The 15539-nt window shown below is 50.5% G+C and overlaps 3 protein-coding genes across 6 annotated transcripts; 2 read left to right on the top strand and 1 right to left on the bottom strand.

Annotated features, from left to right (window-relative positions):
• The first annotated feature begins 1150 nt into the window (after window positions 1–1150).
• Maneal (mannosidase, endo-alpha-like) lies at window positions 1151–8295 on the top strand. 2 transcript variants are annotated; one of them, XM_039111233.2, is made up of 4 exons: window positions 1151–1817; window positions 3035–3144; window positions 4277–4353; window positions 6261–8295. In XM_039111233.2, exons 1-4 carry the CDS (start codon window positions 1283–1285, stop codon window positions 6895–6897), a joined length of 1359 nt encoding a protein of 452 aa, XP_038967161.1. In that variant the 5' UTR covers window positions 1151–1282; the 3' UTR covers window positions 6898–8295. The 2 variants fall into 2 exon arrangements, with proteins under 2 accessions (XP_038967161.1, XP_063117398.1); XM_063261328.1 differs by lacking the exons at window positions 1151–1817; window positions 4277–4353 and having other exon boundaries at window positions 3074–3144.
• Window positions 8296–8312: 17 nt separating this feature from the next.
• Window positions 8313–13278, bottom strand: Yrdc (yrdC N(6)-threonylcarbamoyltransferase domain containing). 2 transcript variants are annotated; one of them, XM_039110147.2, is made up of 5 exons: window positions 12754–13278; window positions 12115–12229; window positions 11823–12022; window positions 9615–9757; window positions 8313–9057 (listed from the first exon to the last, which is right to left on the bottom strand). In XM_039110147.2, exons 1-5 carry the CDS (start codon window positions 13143–13145, stop codon window positions 8885–8887), a joined length of 1023 nt encoding a protein of 340 aa, XP_038966075.1. In that variant the 5' UTR covers window positions 13146–13278; the 3' UTR covers window positions 8313–8884. The 2 variants fall into 2 exon arrangements, with proteins under 2 accessions (XP_038966075.1, NP_783194.2); NM_175604.2 differs by having other exon boundaries at window positions 11903–12022; window positions 12754–13158.
• A 28-nt stretch (window positions 13279–13306) lies between these two features.
• C5h1orf122 (similar to human chromosome 1 open reading frame 122) lies at window positions 13307–14420 on the top strand. 2 transcript variants are annotated; one of them, NM_001108678.1, is made up of 3 exons: window positions 13307–13400; window positions 13488–13689; window positions 13942–14344. In NM_001108678.1, the coding sequence occupies exons 1-3, from the start codon at window positions 13366–13368 to the stop codon at window positions 14035–14037; spliced, it is 333 nt and encodes a 110-aa protein (NP_001102148.1). In that variant the 5' UTR covers window positions 13307–13365; the 3' UTR covers window positions 14038–14344. The 2 variants fall into 2 exon arrangements, with proteins under 2 accessions (NP_001102148.1, XP_063144088.1); XM_063288018.1 differs by lacking the exon at window positions 13307–13400 and having other exon boundaries at window positions 13407–13689; window positions 13942–14420.
• The last annotated feature ends 1119 nt before the right edge of the window (window positions 14421–15539 follow it).

Raw genomic sequence — 15539 nt, 5'->3', positions numbered from 1 at the left:
CCTTTTCTTGAATCCTTTGGGGTTTCCTCACATTTCTGATTGGTCTTGACAATGGATTAGCTTCAACACGAACAAGATATACCTTACCTTAAATGAAAACGGATAGGAAGTCTGCTGGGAGCTTCTGGATGTTTAGTTTATGGCTGTGAGAAGCCAGACATGACGATTCATGTCTGTAATACCATCAGTCTGGAACCAGAGTGTTCAAGACTAGCCAGGGCCATGTAGAAAATGTCCTGGCTGCCCTCAGCTACACAGGAGACTTTGCCTCAGAAAACAACAAACGACCCAGGAGTGTTGTCACCTCAGCACTCAGAGATAGAACTGGAACCAGAGTGTTCAAGACTAGCCAGGGCCATGTAGAAAATGTCCTGGCTGCCCTCAGCTACACAGGAGACTTTGCCTCAGAAAACAACAAACAACCCAGGAGTGTTGTCACCTCAGCACTCAGAGATAGAAGGATCAGAGATTCAAATTCAAGGTCGGCTTGGCCTATAGATTGAGCTGAAGGTCAGTCAGTCTGGGGAACTTAGTCTCAAAACACAGAGTGAGTGGCAAAGAGATTGGACTCACTCACTACGGTTGAACTCTTTTTTCCGGAGCTGAGGTCCGAACCCAGGGCCTTGAGCTTGCTAGGCAAGTGCTCTACCACTGAGCTAAATCCCCAACCCTACGGTTGAACTCTTACCAAGCATGGGTAGAAGGTCCCTAACTTCAATCTCAGTGCAGAAGGGAGGGGCTGCTGCTTGCCCCCAGGAAAGCAGAGTTGAGGAAGATTGGGGGATCATGCATAGCCGGCCAAGACTAGGCAGTACTACTGCTTAGAGAGCATAGGAGAGCCAGGCCCAGCCCTGGAGTTCGATTCCAGTGCAAGCTGGGGTCCTCCACTATGTTATTGGCTCCAGTCAAAGCTCGCAGGGTGTCCCAATGCCCCTCTTCTCAGTACTGGGGAGATGGGGCGAATTGGGATGATGGTAACAGCTCCCTAGAAGGAGGGCTCCACAAGGAGGCTGAAAGATCCTTCTACCAGGAAGGTCCGGTTCCGCACCCCACCCGGACCCCAGTTACACTCGGCCCAGGACGCGCTGGTCCCCCCTCCACTCGCAGTCACTTGGTCGGCGCCACTGCATCTTGTGTGTGCCGGGCCCGCCCGCACTGCGGGGACAGGCGCGGAGCCGCCCTGGGCGCCCGGCACTCGCTGGCCGTGGTCTGGGACGCGCGGGCGGGCGGAATGGCGCGGATCCGAGGCTGTTAGCGCGGCGGCCGGCACCGCGGGAAAGCCATGGCCCGGCGGCGACGTCGCGCCTGCATCGCCCTCTTCCTGGTGCTGCTCTTCGCCTTCGGCACGCTCATGGGGCTGCGCACGCTCAAGGCCCCGGACGGGCTGCCTGCACTGGGCCCAGGCCCGGAACTAGCACCGTTCGAGCGGCGTCCCGAGGGGAACCCTGCTCCCGCTCGGGCCCCGGCTGCCCCCGCTGCGCCGCCGCCGCCTCCGCCGCGCACCGCCGCCCCGCGCGCCTCGCTGGGCCCGGTCGAGGCCGATCCCGCGCCCCGGCAGAGCCAGCGTGTCTACTCCGATCTGCACGCCTTTTACTACTCGTGGTACGGGAGTCCGCGGCGCGAGGGCCACTACATCCACTGGGACCATGTCATGGTGCCGCACTGGGATCCCAAGATCTCGGCCAGCTACCCGCGTGGCCGCCACAGCCCTCCAGATGACTTGGGCTCCAGCTTCTACCCGGAGCTGGGGCCTTACAGCTCGCGGGACCCCGACGTGCTACGAGAGCATATGATCCAGCTCAAAGAAGCAGCCATCGGTGAGTCCCCCGTTCCCCTGGCTAGTCTGTCCCCCAGCTTCTCCTTTCCTTCCTGAACCTCAGTTCTTGATGCCCCGCCACTGGCTCCCTGGTCCCAGCCCCCCGCCAGGCTGACCTGGTAGCCCTTCCCTCCCACTCTTATCCCGGGTCCACTACACACGATCGCCCCTTCCAATTTCCTACTGTACCTTCTGGGCCTTTCTGACCCTCCACAACCCCAGTTCCCTTCCATAGGGTTGTTGGGATGTGCGCGCGGCAGAGGTGTCTCATGCAGGGACAGTAAAAAGACCAGCTGAGAGTCGGTTGGTCTTTCAGGATTTAGGAGAGTGAGGCCTGGGGATCCCGGCCCTTCCAGTCTGGGGTTCAAAGGAGAGCCTGAGGAGGCTTCTGCTTTCACAGCAAGTGCAGGGGAGTGCAACAGCTATGAGGTCCGTCTAGCAGAGCAGAGGGTGGGCACAACACATGTTTTTATCAACTCCCCAGCCAGCAGAGACTCTGGAGAACCTTCTGCATTACAGGCTGGGGTAGGGGAGGTTCATTTAGTTTAGATTTTGTCATTGAATTCTGTCAGCTTTTAAAGACATATCTTGCTATACCTTGACGTGGTTTATAAATAGGAGGGAGAGCTACAAGGTCAGGATTCAGGTTTAGTGGTGCATGCCAGAATCGTAGCACTTGGGAGGGTGAGGCAGGAGTCCCAGTTTGAAGCCAACCATGTAGTATAGTAGCCAGGCTACACAGTGAGACAGTATCTCCAAAATAATAAATGAATAAACAAATAAGGAGGGGTGTGGGACATACAGAAAGATAATTCGGATGTGGGCTATGCTGTCTAGGTTTGCTTTCTAGATGGCAGTCAAGGCAGGAACTCTCGCCCTTAGGAGCATGGAGATAGGACTTTTCTTCAGGTAGGACTTCAGAGGTAGGGCTGTGACTTCCAGATCAGTTGTGGCATGGCTACTCTTTCCTCTTCGTTCTGCTACTTGATGCGGCACTCCTAAGGCTGGCTCCTACGGCAGCAGCACTTCAGCACTGTAAGAGTGGACAGCTCCGAGACCAGCTGAGCCCTGGGCCTCAGCTCTGTCTAGGAAGCTGGCAGGATCCTGGCCCGAGGTTTTCTGGAATCATGCAGTTGGAGGTGATTTCGGATAGGAAAATCTCTGTGGAGAGCCGAAGTGGCGCACTGTGTGCCACTGAAGGCGTTTCTGTATGTTTAGGCGTTTTGGTTCTCTCCTGGTATCCACCTGGTATGGCTGATGACAACGGGGAGCCCACAGACGACCTGGTACCTGCCATTCTGGACTCTGCCCATCAGTACAACATCCAGGTGAGTCCTCTCATTCTGGAAGATGCCCTTTCTTCTCCTCCCTCCCTTTCCCCTACTCCTCTTCTGGAGTTTCTCACAGTTTGTAACTTCCTGACAGTCCTGGAACTTGCTCTGTAAACCAGGCTGGCCTCCAACTCAGAGATTCACCTGCCTCTCTCCCTCCCAAGTGTTGGAATTAAAGGAATGTACCACCACCACTGCAAAGGGGCACTGCCATAAGGTTAGTGTGGGGTGGCTAGGGATAACAGATTCATAGCAAGTGTCCTGTACTGGAAGAGGGTCTAGCAGGCTGTGTCAACTGTTACCATCTTTATTGAGAAAACTAAATAGGGGACAAAGAAGTATCACTTTCTAATATTTACCTTTATTTTTCAAATTTTGTGTGTGTTTATCTCTGTGTGAGGATGTGCAGGTGCCTGCAGAGGCCAGAGGCATTAAGATCCCCATGGAGCTAGTCTAGTCAGCTGATGTGTGTGCTGGGAACTCAGGTCCTTTGGAAGAGCAGCCAGTGCATTTAACCGCTGAGCCTTCTCTCCAGTCCCTTCACTTTTACTGAGTAATAGAGGCTAGGTTGGAGACCCTGATCTTGGATACTGGGCAGGCAAGAGCCAGAGAGACCTGCAGACAGAATTCTAGACTCCACTGCATGTAGCACAGGACAGTGCTGGGCCTCCATAAGCAGGCTCATCTTTGAGTGGAAGGATACGTGTGTGGCCATATTCCTCAACACATCAATAGAGGAAGTCAGTCCAACTTCTGTGGTGAGGGGAGAAAAATGACCGAGAAGCCCCCTCCCCTCCCGAGGTCACCCCTGGCAGGTTTAACAGATCCTGGCACATTTTCCATTGGCAGAGAGTAGGTATACATCTCCTTGTGCTCATGATTGGAGGTGACAGAGATGGAAACTTGAACACCATCCTGCAGTGACCCAAAATGCTTCCTGGATACCCTGTTGTGTAACATGGACAAGCCTTCCCCCTTCATCTTTGATCTGAAGGGCAGTGACAAACTTTATTGAGCCCATCCTGGTCAGGCATTCCTGAACTCAGCCCCTCCTACAAGCCAGGGTTGGGGGCAGTAATCTGTATGTGTTCTGTATTCGCCTGACACGCGACTCCTCTATTTGTGGCAGGTGGCCTTCCATATCCAACCCTACAAGGGCCGGGATGACATCACTGTCCATGACAACATCAAGTACATCATTGACACGTAAGATGGGGATCTAGATGGGAGCGGGGAGAGAAGGGATGGAGGGCCTGGCCAGGCAGTACAGGCTGGAATATGTGTGTTCCAAACAGTTGTTTCACAGTGAGGGTGCTGGGTTGAGCCAGGTAGCTGAGTTTGTCTGGTTCTGGGGCCATAACTGAGTCTTGTTTTAGTCTCCAAGTGTTTCATACATGCTTGTACATATTCACTAAAATACTGTCCAGTGCCCACATATATTAGTTATTATCTTTAGCAACGTTTCTGACTTGGTACTTAGAATCTAGTGCTTGGGGGGGGGGGGGGTGCCACAGAGCTCCCAAACCAAGAAGTGAGAAACGACAGTAATCTGTAGTATGAAAAAAATAAATAAAAACAATAAAAAGCAAAGTGAAGTTTTGTGTTAAGAATGTGCCCAAGAAGGATTTCTTCTTTTATGGTTCTGGAGATCAAACTCAGGGAGGGTCCTTTGCATGCTCAGCACGAGTGTGAGCTGGTACCTTCTGTCCCAGTTTTCAAGGAATTGCTTTAGAATGGTGATGTGTGCTTCTCTGCGAGGACAGGTTATATGTCCTGACATCTAAAAAGCTGACTCTTGCTTTCTGTGTGAGAATACAGTCTGTTGGCCATCTGTTAGCTGAGCAAGAGCCCTCACCAAGGACCAAAGTTGTTAGGCACTTTTGATCTTGGACTTCCCAGCTCCTAGAACTGACATATAAATGTGGTTGTTAAGCTACAAGGAATGAGTGGGCCTAATTGAGGCTGGCCTTGAGCTCTTTTTGTTGAGTGTGACCCTCAGCTCCTGCTCTGTTGTTCTTAAGCTTCTCAAGTGCTGGGACACAGGCATGTGTCAACTGGCCAGAGGCCCTGGATTTAGTAGATTCAATCCCCAACTGTTTTTTTTAAAAAGTTTTATTTATTTTTTTTAAAGATTTATTCATTTATTATATATAAGTACACTGTACATGTCTTCAGACACACCAGAAGAGGGCATCGGATCTCTTTACAGATGGTTGTGAGCCACCATGTGGTTGCTGGGAAATGAACTCAGGACCTCTGGAAGAGTAGTCGGGTGCTCTTAACCACTGAGCCATCTCTCCAGCCCAAAAGTTTTATTTTTTACTATATGCATATGTGTGTCTGTGTGTGGCCAGAAGCCAGAAGAGGAAGCTGGAGTTACAGGCATGTAACAAGTTGCCTAATGTAGGTGCTGGAAGCAGAATTCAGATTTTCTGGAGGCACAGCAATTACTTTTAATTTCTAGCCATTTCTTCAGCATAATGATTCTTTTAAAAAGCAATTTTAAAAATCATATTTGCCTTCCCCACTCCTCCCAGATCCATCCCTCATCCCTGCTCCCAGTTTTTTAAAATGTCGGCTCTGGCTAGGCATGATGGCACATGCCTTTAATCCCAGCAATTAGAAGGTAGAGGCAGGTTAATTTCTTAGTTCAGGGTTAGCCTGGTCTAGTGAGCTCCAGGTCACATGAGATGCCATATCAAACAAAATATTGATGATAGTGATGTTAGATCTGCAAAGCTCTGGAGAAAGGAGAAACTACAGGCAAAGGCCAGTTAGGAAGTGGAATCTCATGGGTAGTAGCAGGAATGACAATCAGTAAGGTCAGACCAGAAACGGTAGCCCTTACAGGTCATGGTAAGGAGTGGTCAGATCATACCCTATAGGAAGGCAGAAATGAAGGCTAGACACCTATTAGGAGGTGGCCAGGCTGGGGAGAAGAGGCTTAGGGATGACAGGTCAGAGGGGGCTGAGAAGGGAGGCAGGCTAATACTTGGAGGCATAGGCTCAATATGTGACCTGCTGGATCCCAGACTGCTGTGAACACAGAAAAAGATCTCCCCTGTGGCTAATCTTACCACAACCAACTTCAGCCTCTCCCTCCTGCTCCTCAGGTATGGCTCCCATGGTGCATTTTATCGGTATAAGAATAGCATGGGCAAGAGCCTCCCACTCTTTTATATCTACGACTCCTATCTGACATCCCCCGAGGCCTGGGCCCACCTCCTGACACAAAACGGGCCTCACTCTATCCGCAACACTCCCTATGATGGGGTCTTCATAGCTCTGCTTGTGGAGGAGAGCCACACCCACGACATCCTTGCTGCGGGATTCGACGGAATGTACACCTACTTTGCCTCCAATGGCTTCTCCTTTGGCTCCTCCCACCAGAACTGGAAAGCTGTGAAGAATTTCTGTGATACCAACAACCTCATGTTCATCCCTAGTGTGGGGCCTGGGTACATTGACACCAGCATCCGGCCCTGGAACAACCATAATACTCGAAACAGAGTCAACGGCAAGTACTATGAGACAGCCCTGCAGGCAGCCCTGACTGTGAGGCCTGAGATAGTCTCCATCACCTCCTTCAATGAGTGGCACGAGGGCACACAAATCGAGAAAGCTGTCCCCAAGACGACGCCAACTCGCCTGTATCTGGACTACCTGCCTCACCAGCCCAGCCTTTATTTAGAGCTGACCCGACGCTGGGCAGAGCACTTCATCAAGGAAAAGGAGCAATGGCTGATGTGAGGGGACCATCACTATCACCCAAACAAACCTCAACAGATCACCAAGCTGGTTCAGCTGAGGATACAGGCACTCACTGGTCCCAAGCAGCAGCTGGGAGCTTGTGGGTAGACCAGCTAGCTCACGGAGAACAGAGCCTGGCACTTGAACTGGTGGTGCTGGGAAGCAAGGCATGATGAAGCAGGAGGGGACAAATGACTGCAATGGCTTAAGGAAGCTCCACGGCCCTCAGCTTTCAGCTTCGGCAGGCAGTTGTATAGTGGAGTTGTGCGAGCCACTCTGCTTGGAAGGGTCTCAGGGTTCTAAGCTAGCATGCACCGTACTTCCTTTGGACAGCCACCCTGCCACATCTTCCCGAACACAGGGAACATTTGACACTTCTAAGAGGACTTTAAGGTCCTGCCAGTAGACTCCTGTGCCCGTAATCAGGAGTACTGAGCACCCACACTCATTATCAAGCACCTGCTGTCAGGTGCTGGGGAACTGGAGCAAGGTTTCTTTCCCAAAGCTTATAGGATCCTGCTTTTGGTTTAATCGTGTAGCTAGCACATCGGCTGTTTTCGCTCTTTACAGCTACACCCAGGCCTGGGAGTTCAGCTATTTTCTCCTTCAAGACAATACCTCTGTGCTTCGGAGTCTTTCCCAGATGAACATTTAGCTGTAGAGGCGACTAGGTCACACCTTTTAGCGGTTTAGGCCAGGGAGGCCACTTTCAGTGCTACTGTGATTTGTACTAAATACGAAATGGTTTTTGCCGGTGCACATTCCTCTTGCAGCCCTCATAAATGCTGACCATGGTCAGTTTGTGACAAATCAGTGTACGGCTGGGCTTAGTCACAGAAGATTCTAGGAGCTAACATGCCAGAGCTTATTTACAAATAAACTAATGTTACATGCAAGGATCCTTGTTCAAGTAAAACCCGATGAATGTTTTTAGCAAGATTCTTGAAAAGGAAATGTTCACTGGAACCTACTGGACTGGTTTACAGGCTAAAGCTGAGCCGTAACTCTGGGAAATGGATGGAGACAGAGGATGAGGTGGAATACTGGTCATTTCAAGGACAACCAGCCCAGTCACTGACACTAAACCCCACCTGACAGATCAGCTGGGCTGACCACCCAGCTTGTAGCTTAGCCAAAAGGGCTGGATTTAATCAGTGATAATTTTATCCCATGCACGCACACTCGCGCGCGCGCGCACACACACACACACACACACACACACACACACACACACACACACACACACACTGGATATGATATAGCAAGGCAACAGGCAGGCATCCTCAGTGAAACTTAGCTTTTCTGAAGGCTAGCCTACATCAACAGCCATAATGCACATGTGCACATGTATATCTTGACCGAGAAATCCTACCCTAAGGAAATAGATCGAAAGAAAAATAAACCATTTACAACTGTTTGTAGAAGAAATATTTAATAAAGAAATACAGTTCAAATACTTAAAAATAATTATGTAAATACCAGGTAGACATATGAACAAAGATGACTTCTGAGTTAAATAAATTAAACAGAGAACTATACCAATAAATAAGAAAGTCACTGGCTGAAAACAGTCAAGATTTTATTTTTCAATATTATTTCATTTGGAACTCCTAGAATAATTTTCTCCAAATGACCACTCTCCTGTACCCAGAAAGCTCTGGCCAGGGCTCCTAGACTTTGCTGCATTGGTCCTGAGACTTCTAGACTGCATTAGTGCTTCTGGCTGGTTTGAAACCAAATTTCACTGTTCACCAGAAAGCAGCTCTTAATGCATTCTAATTCTGCAGTCAAGTTACTTAACTTATAGGCAGGGCTGGGGTGAGAGGGGCACTTAAAATAATAAGGTCACTCTAAGAATGTTCTTCCCTCCATTCTCGGTTGACACATGAATCTACAGAGTAAATATAACCTTCCCCTGGGTGCAAGGCTCAACCCGAAGCTTCTGGCTGGCCTACAGGATTCAGAGCCAAGGACACTGCCTAAAAAGCTAGGCTACAGATGTAGCTCCAGGAACCTCAGCCAATGAGGCTTTGCCAACCTGTAGTAGACACATAGTATCCAGCATGGTTCTTGGGTCCTCCCAAGTTTCATGAACAGGACCCCTGTGAAGGGAGCAGCCCATATTTCCCCTGGAGGATGGCTGTAGTATTTTCCAGGGCACTGAGGAAGACAGAAGGCAGTTTAAGAGTTTGACTTCTCAGGGCACTGAGCCCACCAGAATCTGAGTAGCCTCTTAGGGATTACCGTCCCACTGTTCAACACACTTGAATCTGAAAAGGCCAGCCATACCAGCAAACGTAGTCCCTGCCTACTTACCACCTCTCTGTGGCCTTAGTGGCTCCAACCATGCAAAAGTAATGAAGGTATGTACGTTTTTGGTCAAGTTTTTGATTTCAAGACAGGGTTTCTATGTGTAGCCCTGGCTGTCCTTGACCTCACAGAGATCTGCCTGCCTCTGTCTCCCAAGTGCTGGGATTAAAGGCATGCATTAACACTGTCTGGTGGGGGCTGGGGATTTAGCTCAGTGGTAGAGCGCTTACCTAGGAAGCGCAAGGCCCTGGGTTCGGTCCCCAGCTCCGAAAAAAAGAACCAAAAAAAAAAAAAACAAAAAACAAAAAACAAAAAACAAAACACTGTCTGGTGAAAATCTGTATTTTAAAGCTTCTCTTTCATCCTCCCTCCCTCACAGACCCCAGTGGCACGAGAAAGATACTTACCAGCCTGAGCGAATAATGCCAAACTTTCCAGGCACAGACAAGTCAACCACAGTAGAGCCAAGACGACACTCAGGGCTTTCACTATCCCCAATTGGCCCCCCATCAATGACAAGGGACAAATGAGGCCAGAGGTCTTGGAACTCCTGAGAATGAGAGGAAGGGCATGGCTATATTAATTCACCTCGAATATTTGGCTCACATTTAAATTGAAGCACTGTCCTCTAAGCAGTGGAGAAACCTCTTAGTTATGGTCAGCTAAGTCATGGGCACAATTAACACCCAGGATCTGATATGCACCAAGTCTGAAGCCACCTTAGGGATACACTCCAAGTTACATCTTTCATTAAAAAAAAAAAAAAAAAAAAAAAAAAACCCTTAATGTAAGAAAAGGAAATCCCAAGTACTGCAGGGATGGGGGAGGCCTAGCTCCAAAAAGTGGCATGCTGGGTATGAGCCAGTCTTTCCACATCTGTGTGAGTCATATAAATGACTTCACTCAGGCGCCTACAGTGACGCTCCAGCAGCCTGATCCTAGACCTCAGTGAAGTTAGGATCAGAGCATGGTTGTGGGGTGTATTGTTAACAGAGCTAGATTCCCTCTGCCCCAGGTGAAGAGTCTTCAATGCAGTTAGGCCAGGGTCTTGGCGATAGGGGAATCACAATACCAGCTACAAATCAGATGACTATGCTGGTCCAGGAGTGTTGACAAGGTAAGAACTTACCCCTTCTCTGGGAAGATTCCCACCCGGCCCCACAATGTATAGCCACCAAGAGCAAATAAAGCAGACACTGCATTTCCAAGGCCCCCAGGTCCAGCATAGAAAACCCCATCCCTTTACTGCACCTAATTTAAGTGCTGTAAGAACAGAGCGAAGTTTCTTTGCCTGCTCATCTGCCCTAAACCACACAGTCGAAGGGTTACGGTGATCTTGTCTCAGGCCTATCTGGCAAGTAAAAATAAAATAAGGTCAGGAGTCAAAAATTAGGTGAGGCCAGGTGTGCTGGTACAGAGCCAAAAATGGGGAGGCCTGAGGAGCCTCATTTTGAGTTTCAGGCAGCCTGGGATACACAGTGGTCCCTGTCTCAAACAGAAACATGTCCCCTCCAAAAAGAAAGAGGCCAGAGAGAACTGGCAACAAGTTGGGACTGGGACTGTCATTTAATGGCCATGTGACAGAACAGAACTAATATTTCAAAGTCCCAAATTCTTCTCAGCACTGTTGTCAAGTCTCTGACAATTACTTCCCTCACAAAGCTGTCTTTATTTCCTGTAATCTGTTGTTTTTCTTTGAGATAGGGTCTCTCTATGAAGACCAGAAATTCATTCTGTAAATTAGGCAGGCCGGGAACTCAGCTGATCGCTGAGTCTTCTGAGTGCTGGGGTTAAAGATGTTCACCATCGGGCTGGAGAGATGGCTCAGTGGTTAAGAGCACTGACTGCTCTTCCAGAGGTCATGAGTTCAATTCCCGGCAACCACATGGTGGCTCACAACCATCTGTAAAGAGATCTGGTGCCCTCTTCTGGTGTATCTGAAGACAGCTACAGTGTACTTATATATAATAAATGAATAAACCTAAAAAATAATTAAAAAAAAAAAAAAAAAAGATGTTCACCATCACCCCAGCATCTTTTCTATTATTATAGATTCAAAGATACATCTGCTCTCCCTTGGCACCTGCTCCCCCGTGGCCCATCAAGAGAAAACAATTCCAACACTTTCTAAGAGATAAATAAAGCTTCTAGGGGTAGGAGAGATGGTTCAGCAGTTAAGAGCACTGACTGCTTTTGTAGAGGACCAAGGTTCAATTCCCATTACCTACACAGCAGCTCGTAACTGTCAGCACCTCCATATTCCAGAGATCTGACGCCACCACCCAGACATACATGCAAGCAAAACACCAATGTACATAAAATAAAAACAACTCATTAAAAAATAAGTCTCCTGGGGTTGGGGATTTAGCTCAGCGGTAGAGCACTTGCTTAGCAAGCACAAGGCCCTGGGTTTGGTCCCCAGCTCCGGAAAGAAAAGAAAAAAAAAAAAAAAAAAAATAAGTCTCCCTAAATAACTCAGGCTGACCTTGAGATTTTCTTACCTTGGCCTCTTTGTTCTGGCATTACAAGTGCACCACCTGCCCCCTTTCAAGATTCTTTCCTTTGGATACCCTCCCCTAACCAACACCAAATGGGTAACCTTTTCACCTACGCACCATAGGCCCCAATTTCTGCCAGGCAATCCCATTACAGTGTCAGCCATGTTGGTTTTGAGGAAACAGCAGTCGATTCTCACCTCAACACTCAGAGAACTGGCCTGGGAGCTGAGGTTGGCACTCGTGAGTGCAAGTGGTCCCCCAAACATTTGGGCCAAGTCCAGCATAAAGGCATGGTCAGGAATTCGGATGCCAACGAGCTGTGAAGCAAAAGGAAGAGAGAATATGAGAAAGGCATTAAGGGCTTGAAGGAGTCTGATTTAGATGCAGAAAAAGCTAAAATCTGACTCACAGGAGTAAAGGGGTTGAGGTCTTTGTTGAGCTCCTCTGAGCGTTCCATCACCAGGGTCACAGGTCCTGGGAACAGGTCTTCCAGGAGCTCCCTAGGTACTCTCACCTGACAGTACCTGCAGGCAAAGGAGCACAAATCCACGCCAAATCACCCTGATGAACCTTTCCTGGACTTAGGGCGGATGCCAGAGAGGTCCTCTGCGTGTATAACGAACGATATCTACCTAACTCTCTACTTCCTTTTCCTCGGGGCTCTGACATTAAGACAGACTCCACAGAGTATCCCGGGCTTTTAGTCTTCACCCTTGTTTTGGGGACAAAACCACAGCGCCGTGACACGTGAATACAACTCCAAATTGTCTTATCTTCTGGAAGACATTACCCCGAAACCAGCCTCCCCTCTGCACATCACAAGAGCACCAAGTGAGGAGTGCCACGCTCGCCTAACTCAGCGTTTCGACCCACTGTCTACAGAGGATCCTGGCAAGCGTTAAGCGTTCCCAACAAATTTCCAGTTCCGGATTCCTCGGTGAGCCAGGACAAGCCCCTCCCGCGCTCGGCGCCTCAGTCTCCCAAGGCTGTCACCGGAAACCCCTCCCGCGGTGCCGCCCCCAACGGGGCCGGGTCGGGGCAGCCTTACCTGTAGACGTCGGCCACGCGGCCCAGGCACACGGCCAGCGGCTTGGCCTCACTGCGGCCCTTGAGGCGATACACACAGCTCAGAGCCGCCGAGCAGCTCGCCGAACAGGCCAGACCGTACAGCGTGTCAGTTGGGACCGCCACCACGGCGCCAGCGCGCAGCTCGGCCACGGCGGCCCGCAGCGCCTCGGTCCAACCGGAGCGCTCGGGGCTTGCGGCCTCCACGGCCTCGCTCTCCGGAAGCCGCAGCAGCCGGGCCCCTGGAAGCGCCGGAGCGGGCGCGGGAGGGCGTAGAAGGCGGCAGCCGCGGCTAGAGCCCGCTGGCCCATCGCTCAGCCCCATGCCGGCCGCCACAGCGGCCCTCAGCCCCGCACACGGACGCGCAGTAGACATCCGTCCAGACTCGCTTCCGGGAGGAAGTGACGCACGAACTCAACTTCCGGCCGGCGAGCCTCGGCCCCGCCTCCGCGCCGGGCAGCTTAAAGGGACCGCGACCCCCATGCGACTAGAAGAACGGTGGGGACGGGGCGGGGCTCGGCTTAGCGGAATCATCGCGCGGCGCGGGGGCCGGGGCGGACTGCAAAGGGGTGGTGGGCGGGTGGCACGGGCGGCGATGGAGTGGGGCCCCGGCGCAGGCTGGTCACGGGGGTGAGAGCGGGCCCGCGGGGCGGTGGGTTGGGGCCGCGACCTCGCGCCTCCCAGCGCCGGCCCTGACGCGGTCTCTCTCCCGGGCAGGGAGGCTGCCGGCGTGGACCGTGGGAAGGCGGGGCTGGGGCTCGGCGGGAGGCCACCCCCGCAGCCGCCCCGAGATGAACGCGCCCAGCAGCTGCTGGACGCCGTGGAACAGCGGCAGCGGCAGCTCCTGGACACCATCGCCGCCTGCGAGGAGATGCTGCGGCAGCTGGGCCGGCGGCGCCCGGAACCGGCTGGTGGCGGGGTCAGTGCCCACTCTGGGCTGGGCCTGGGGAGGTGGGGTCTTCCCACTGACTGCACTGGCCACGCTCGCGCCCCCGCCCCAAAGGAGGCAGGTGGAAGAGCATCCCCACGGCTTTACACTTAATTTCCTTTGATCTGAGTGAGGTTTTGAAAAAGTATGGTACTGTCGAAATGCCAAGTGGCCATATTCTTGCGGGGCCTAACTTAAGGCCTTTCCTCCGGGCTCATTTTCCCCCCTTTCTGTTCCACCTAGAACGGTTCAGCCAAGTCCGGAGCGTCGCCCCAGCCATCTGTATCCACCAGAGGTGGCCTTCCAAAGGATGCTGGCGATGGAGCTGCAGAGTCTTGATCATTCCCTATACGGGCACCCTGACTTCTGTCCCTTTCCAGGGCCGATGGCTGGACTCTGACCAACTCCCTTCACCAAAAGGGGCCAGTCTTCACTGGCAGTTGCTGGTACTTGGCCCTCAGCCTGGGATGGCAACTCTACTAACAGCTGGGTTCATTCCCACGTCGTCCTGGCTGAAGGCAGTACTGTGCTTTGAAATGTAGCCAATGAACATCCAGTGTTGAATATTCGGATTCGAGAAGGCCAGCAGTGCTGGCCGGAGTGGTGTGGTCTGCTTTGGGGGTTCCAGGTGGTATTATATGTTCATTTCATGCTTGGGGGGCGCCCAGCCCCACAAAACACTTCAGCAGAGTCTTGATTAAAAGGAAACATGCAGACCCTTAGTGACTGACCTTTCCTTTCTGTCCCTCCAAGACTTGATGGCTGGTAGTGGGAAGAGAATCTCAACCAGGGACAGGGATGGGAAGTAATGCCACAGGTACTACCAGATTTAAATAAGCATTTAATTAAGATTTCATTAGTATTTAATATTGCTTTTTTCAATTCCAAAAAGTTAAATTTTCACTTCATAGCAGATATCTTAAAGTACAACATTAAGTTTATACAAAATGAGCAATTAAGCAAACACCATTATTTCACATTCTTCAAAAATACAAATTCGTATTCTTTTTGGGGGTTGGAGGTTTCTTCCTTTGGAAGTACTGAACCTGTAACGTTTTCATATCGCTCAGTGGAAGTCTGTTGTTCCCATGGTTTACATTTAAAATAAATTTGATACTTTTACATAATTCAAATAAAACTATTTGGGACTTAAAAACTTGTCACCAAGACCACTGGCCAATCATTAGTTTGTGTTAGAAAAGGGAAGAGTTTGTGGCCTTTTCTGGCTAGATTTGAGCCAGACAAACAGAAAAGCCTGTTTTCCAGCCACCATCCCCAAAGTGGGACAAGGGGGAGTTCTCAGGAGAAGGGCAACCTCAGTGACATTTTCTCCAAAGCACAAAAGATGCAGACTGTCGACTCAAAAACAGCCCTTGGGAAGCCTGAGAACACCCGAGGCAAGGGGAGGCAAGCCTCTGACTTGGCACCTCAAGGGCCATGAGGATATTGCAATAAACACCCTAGATTTTGATGGAAAAAAGTTTTATGAAAACATTTCCTGTAAAAAGAAAAAGTAGAAATTGCATTGAATTGAGAAAGTGACATGACATCACCTATTTTTGTCCCAGTAGGCCACCACCCAAGGAGCAGTGTATGATTTTTAAATGCCAGTTCTAGAAAAAGTTTGTACTATAATATATCTTGACAGATCCAATTTAACTTGCGCTTTCAATGTGGACTGAGAAGCCCCTGTGCCACCTGGAGAACTGAGAAATGCCAGGCTGATGACCAACCTCCCCAAGAGCAGGGGCATAAGAAACAAGACCCCTTTTTCTTACCCCAAGACTATGTAAGAAACAGACCAAACAGACAGACCAATCAGAAATATGTGGTATCATCTA

Source organism: Rattus norvegicus, chromosome 5 (assembly GCF_036323735.1).
Source record: "Rattus norvegicus strain BN/NHsdMcwi chromosome 5, GRCr8, whole genome shotgun sequence".
Classification (NCBI taxonomy): domain Eukaryota; kingdom Metazoa; phylum Chordata; class Mammalia; order Rodentia; family Muridae; genus Rattus; species Rattus norvegicus.
Note: the sequence above shows the minus strand (reverse complement) of the source record. Positions and strands in the feature narration are given on the sequence as shown.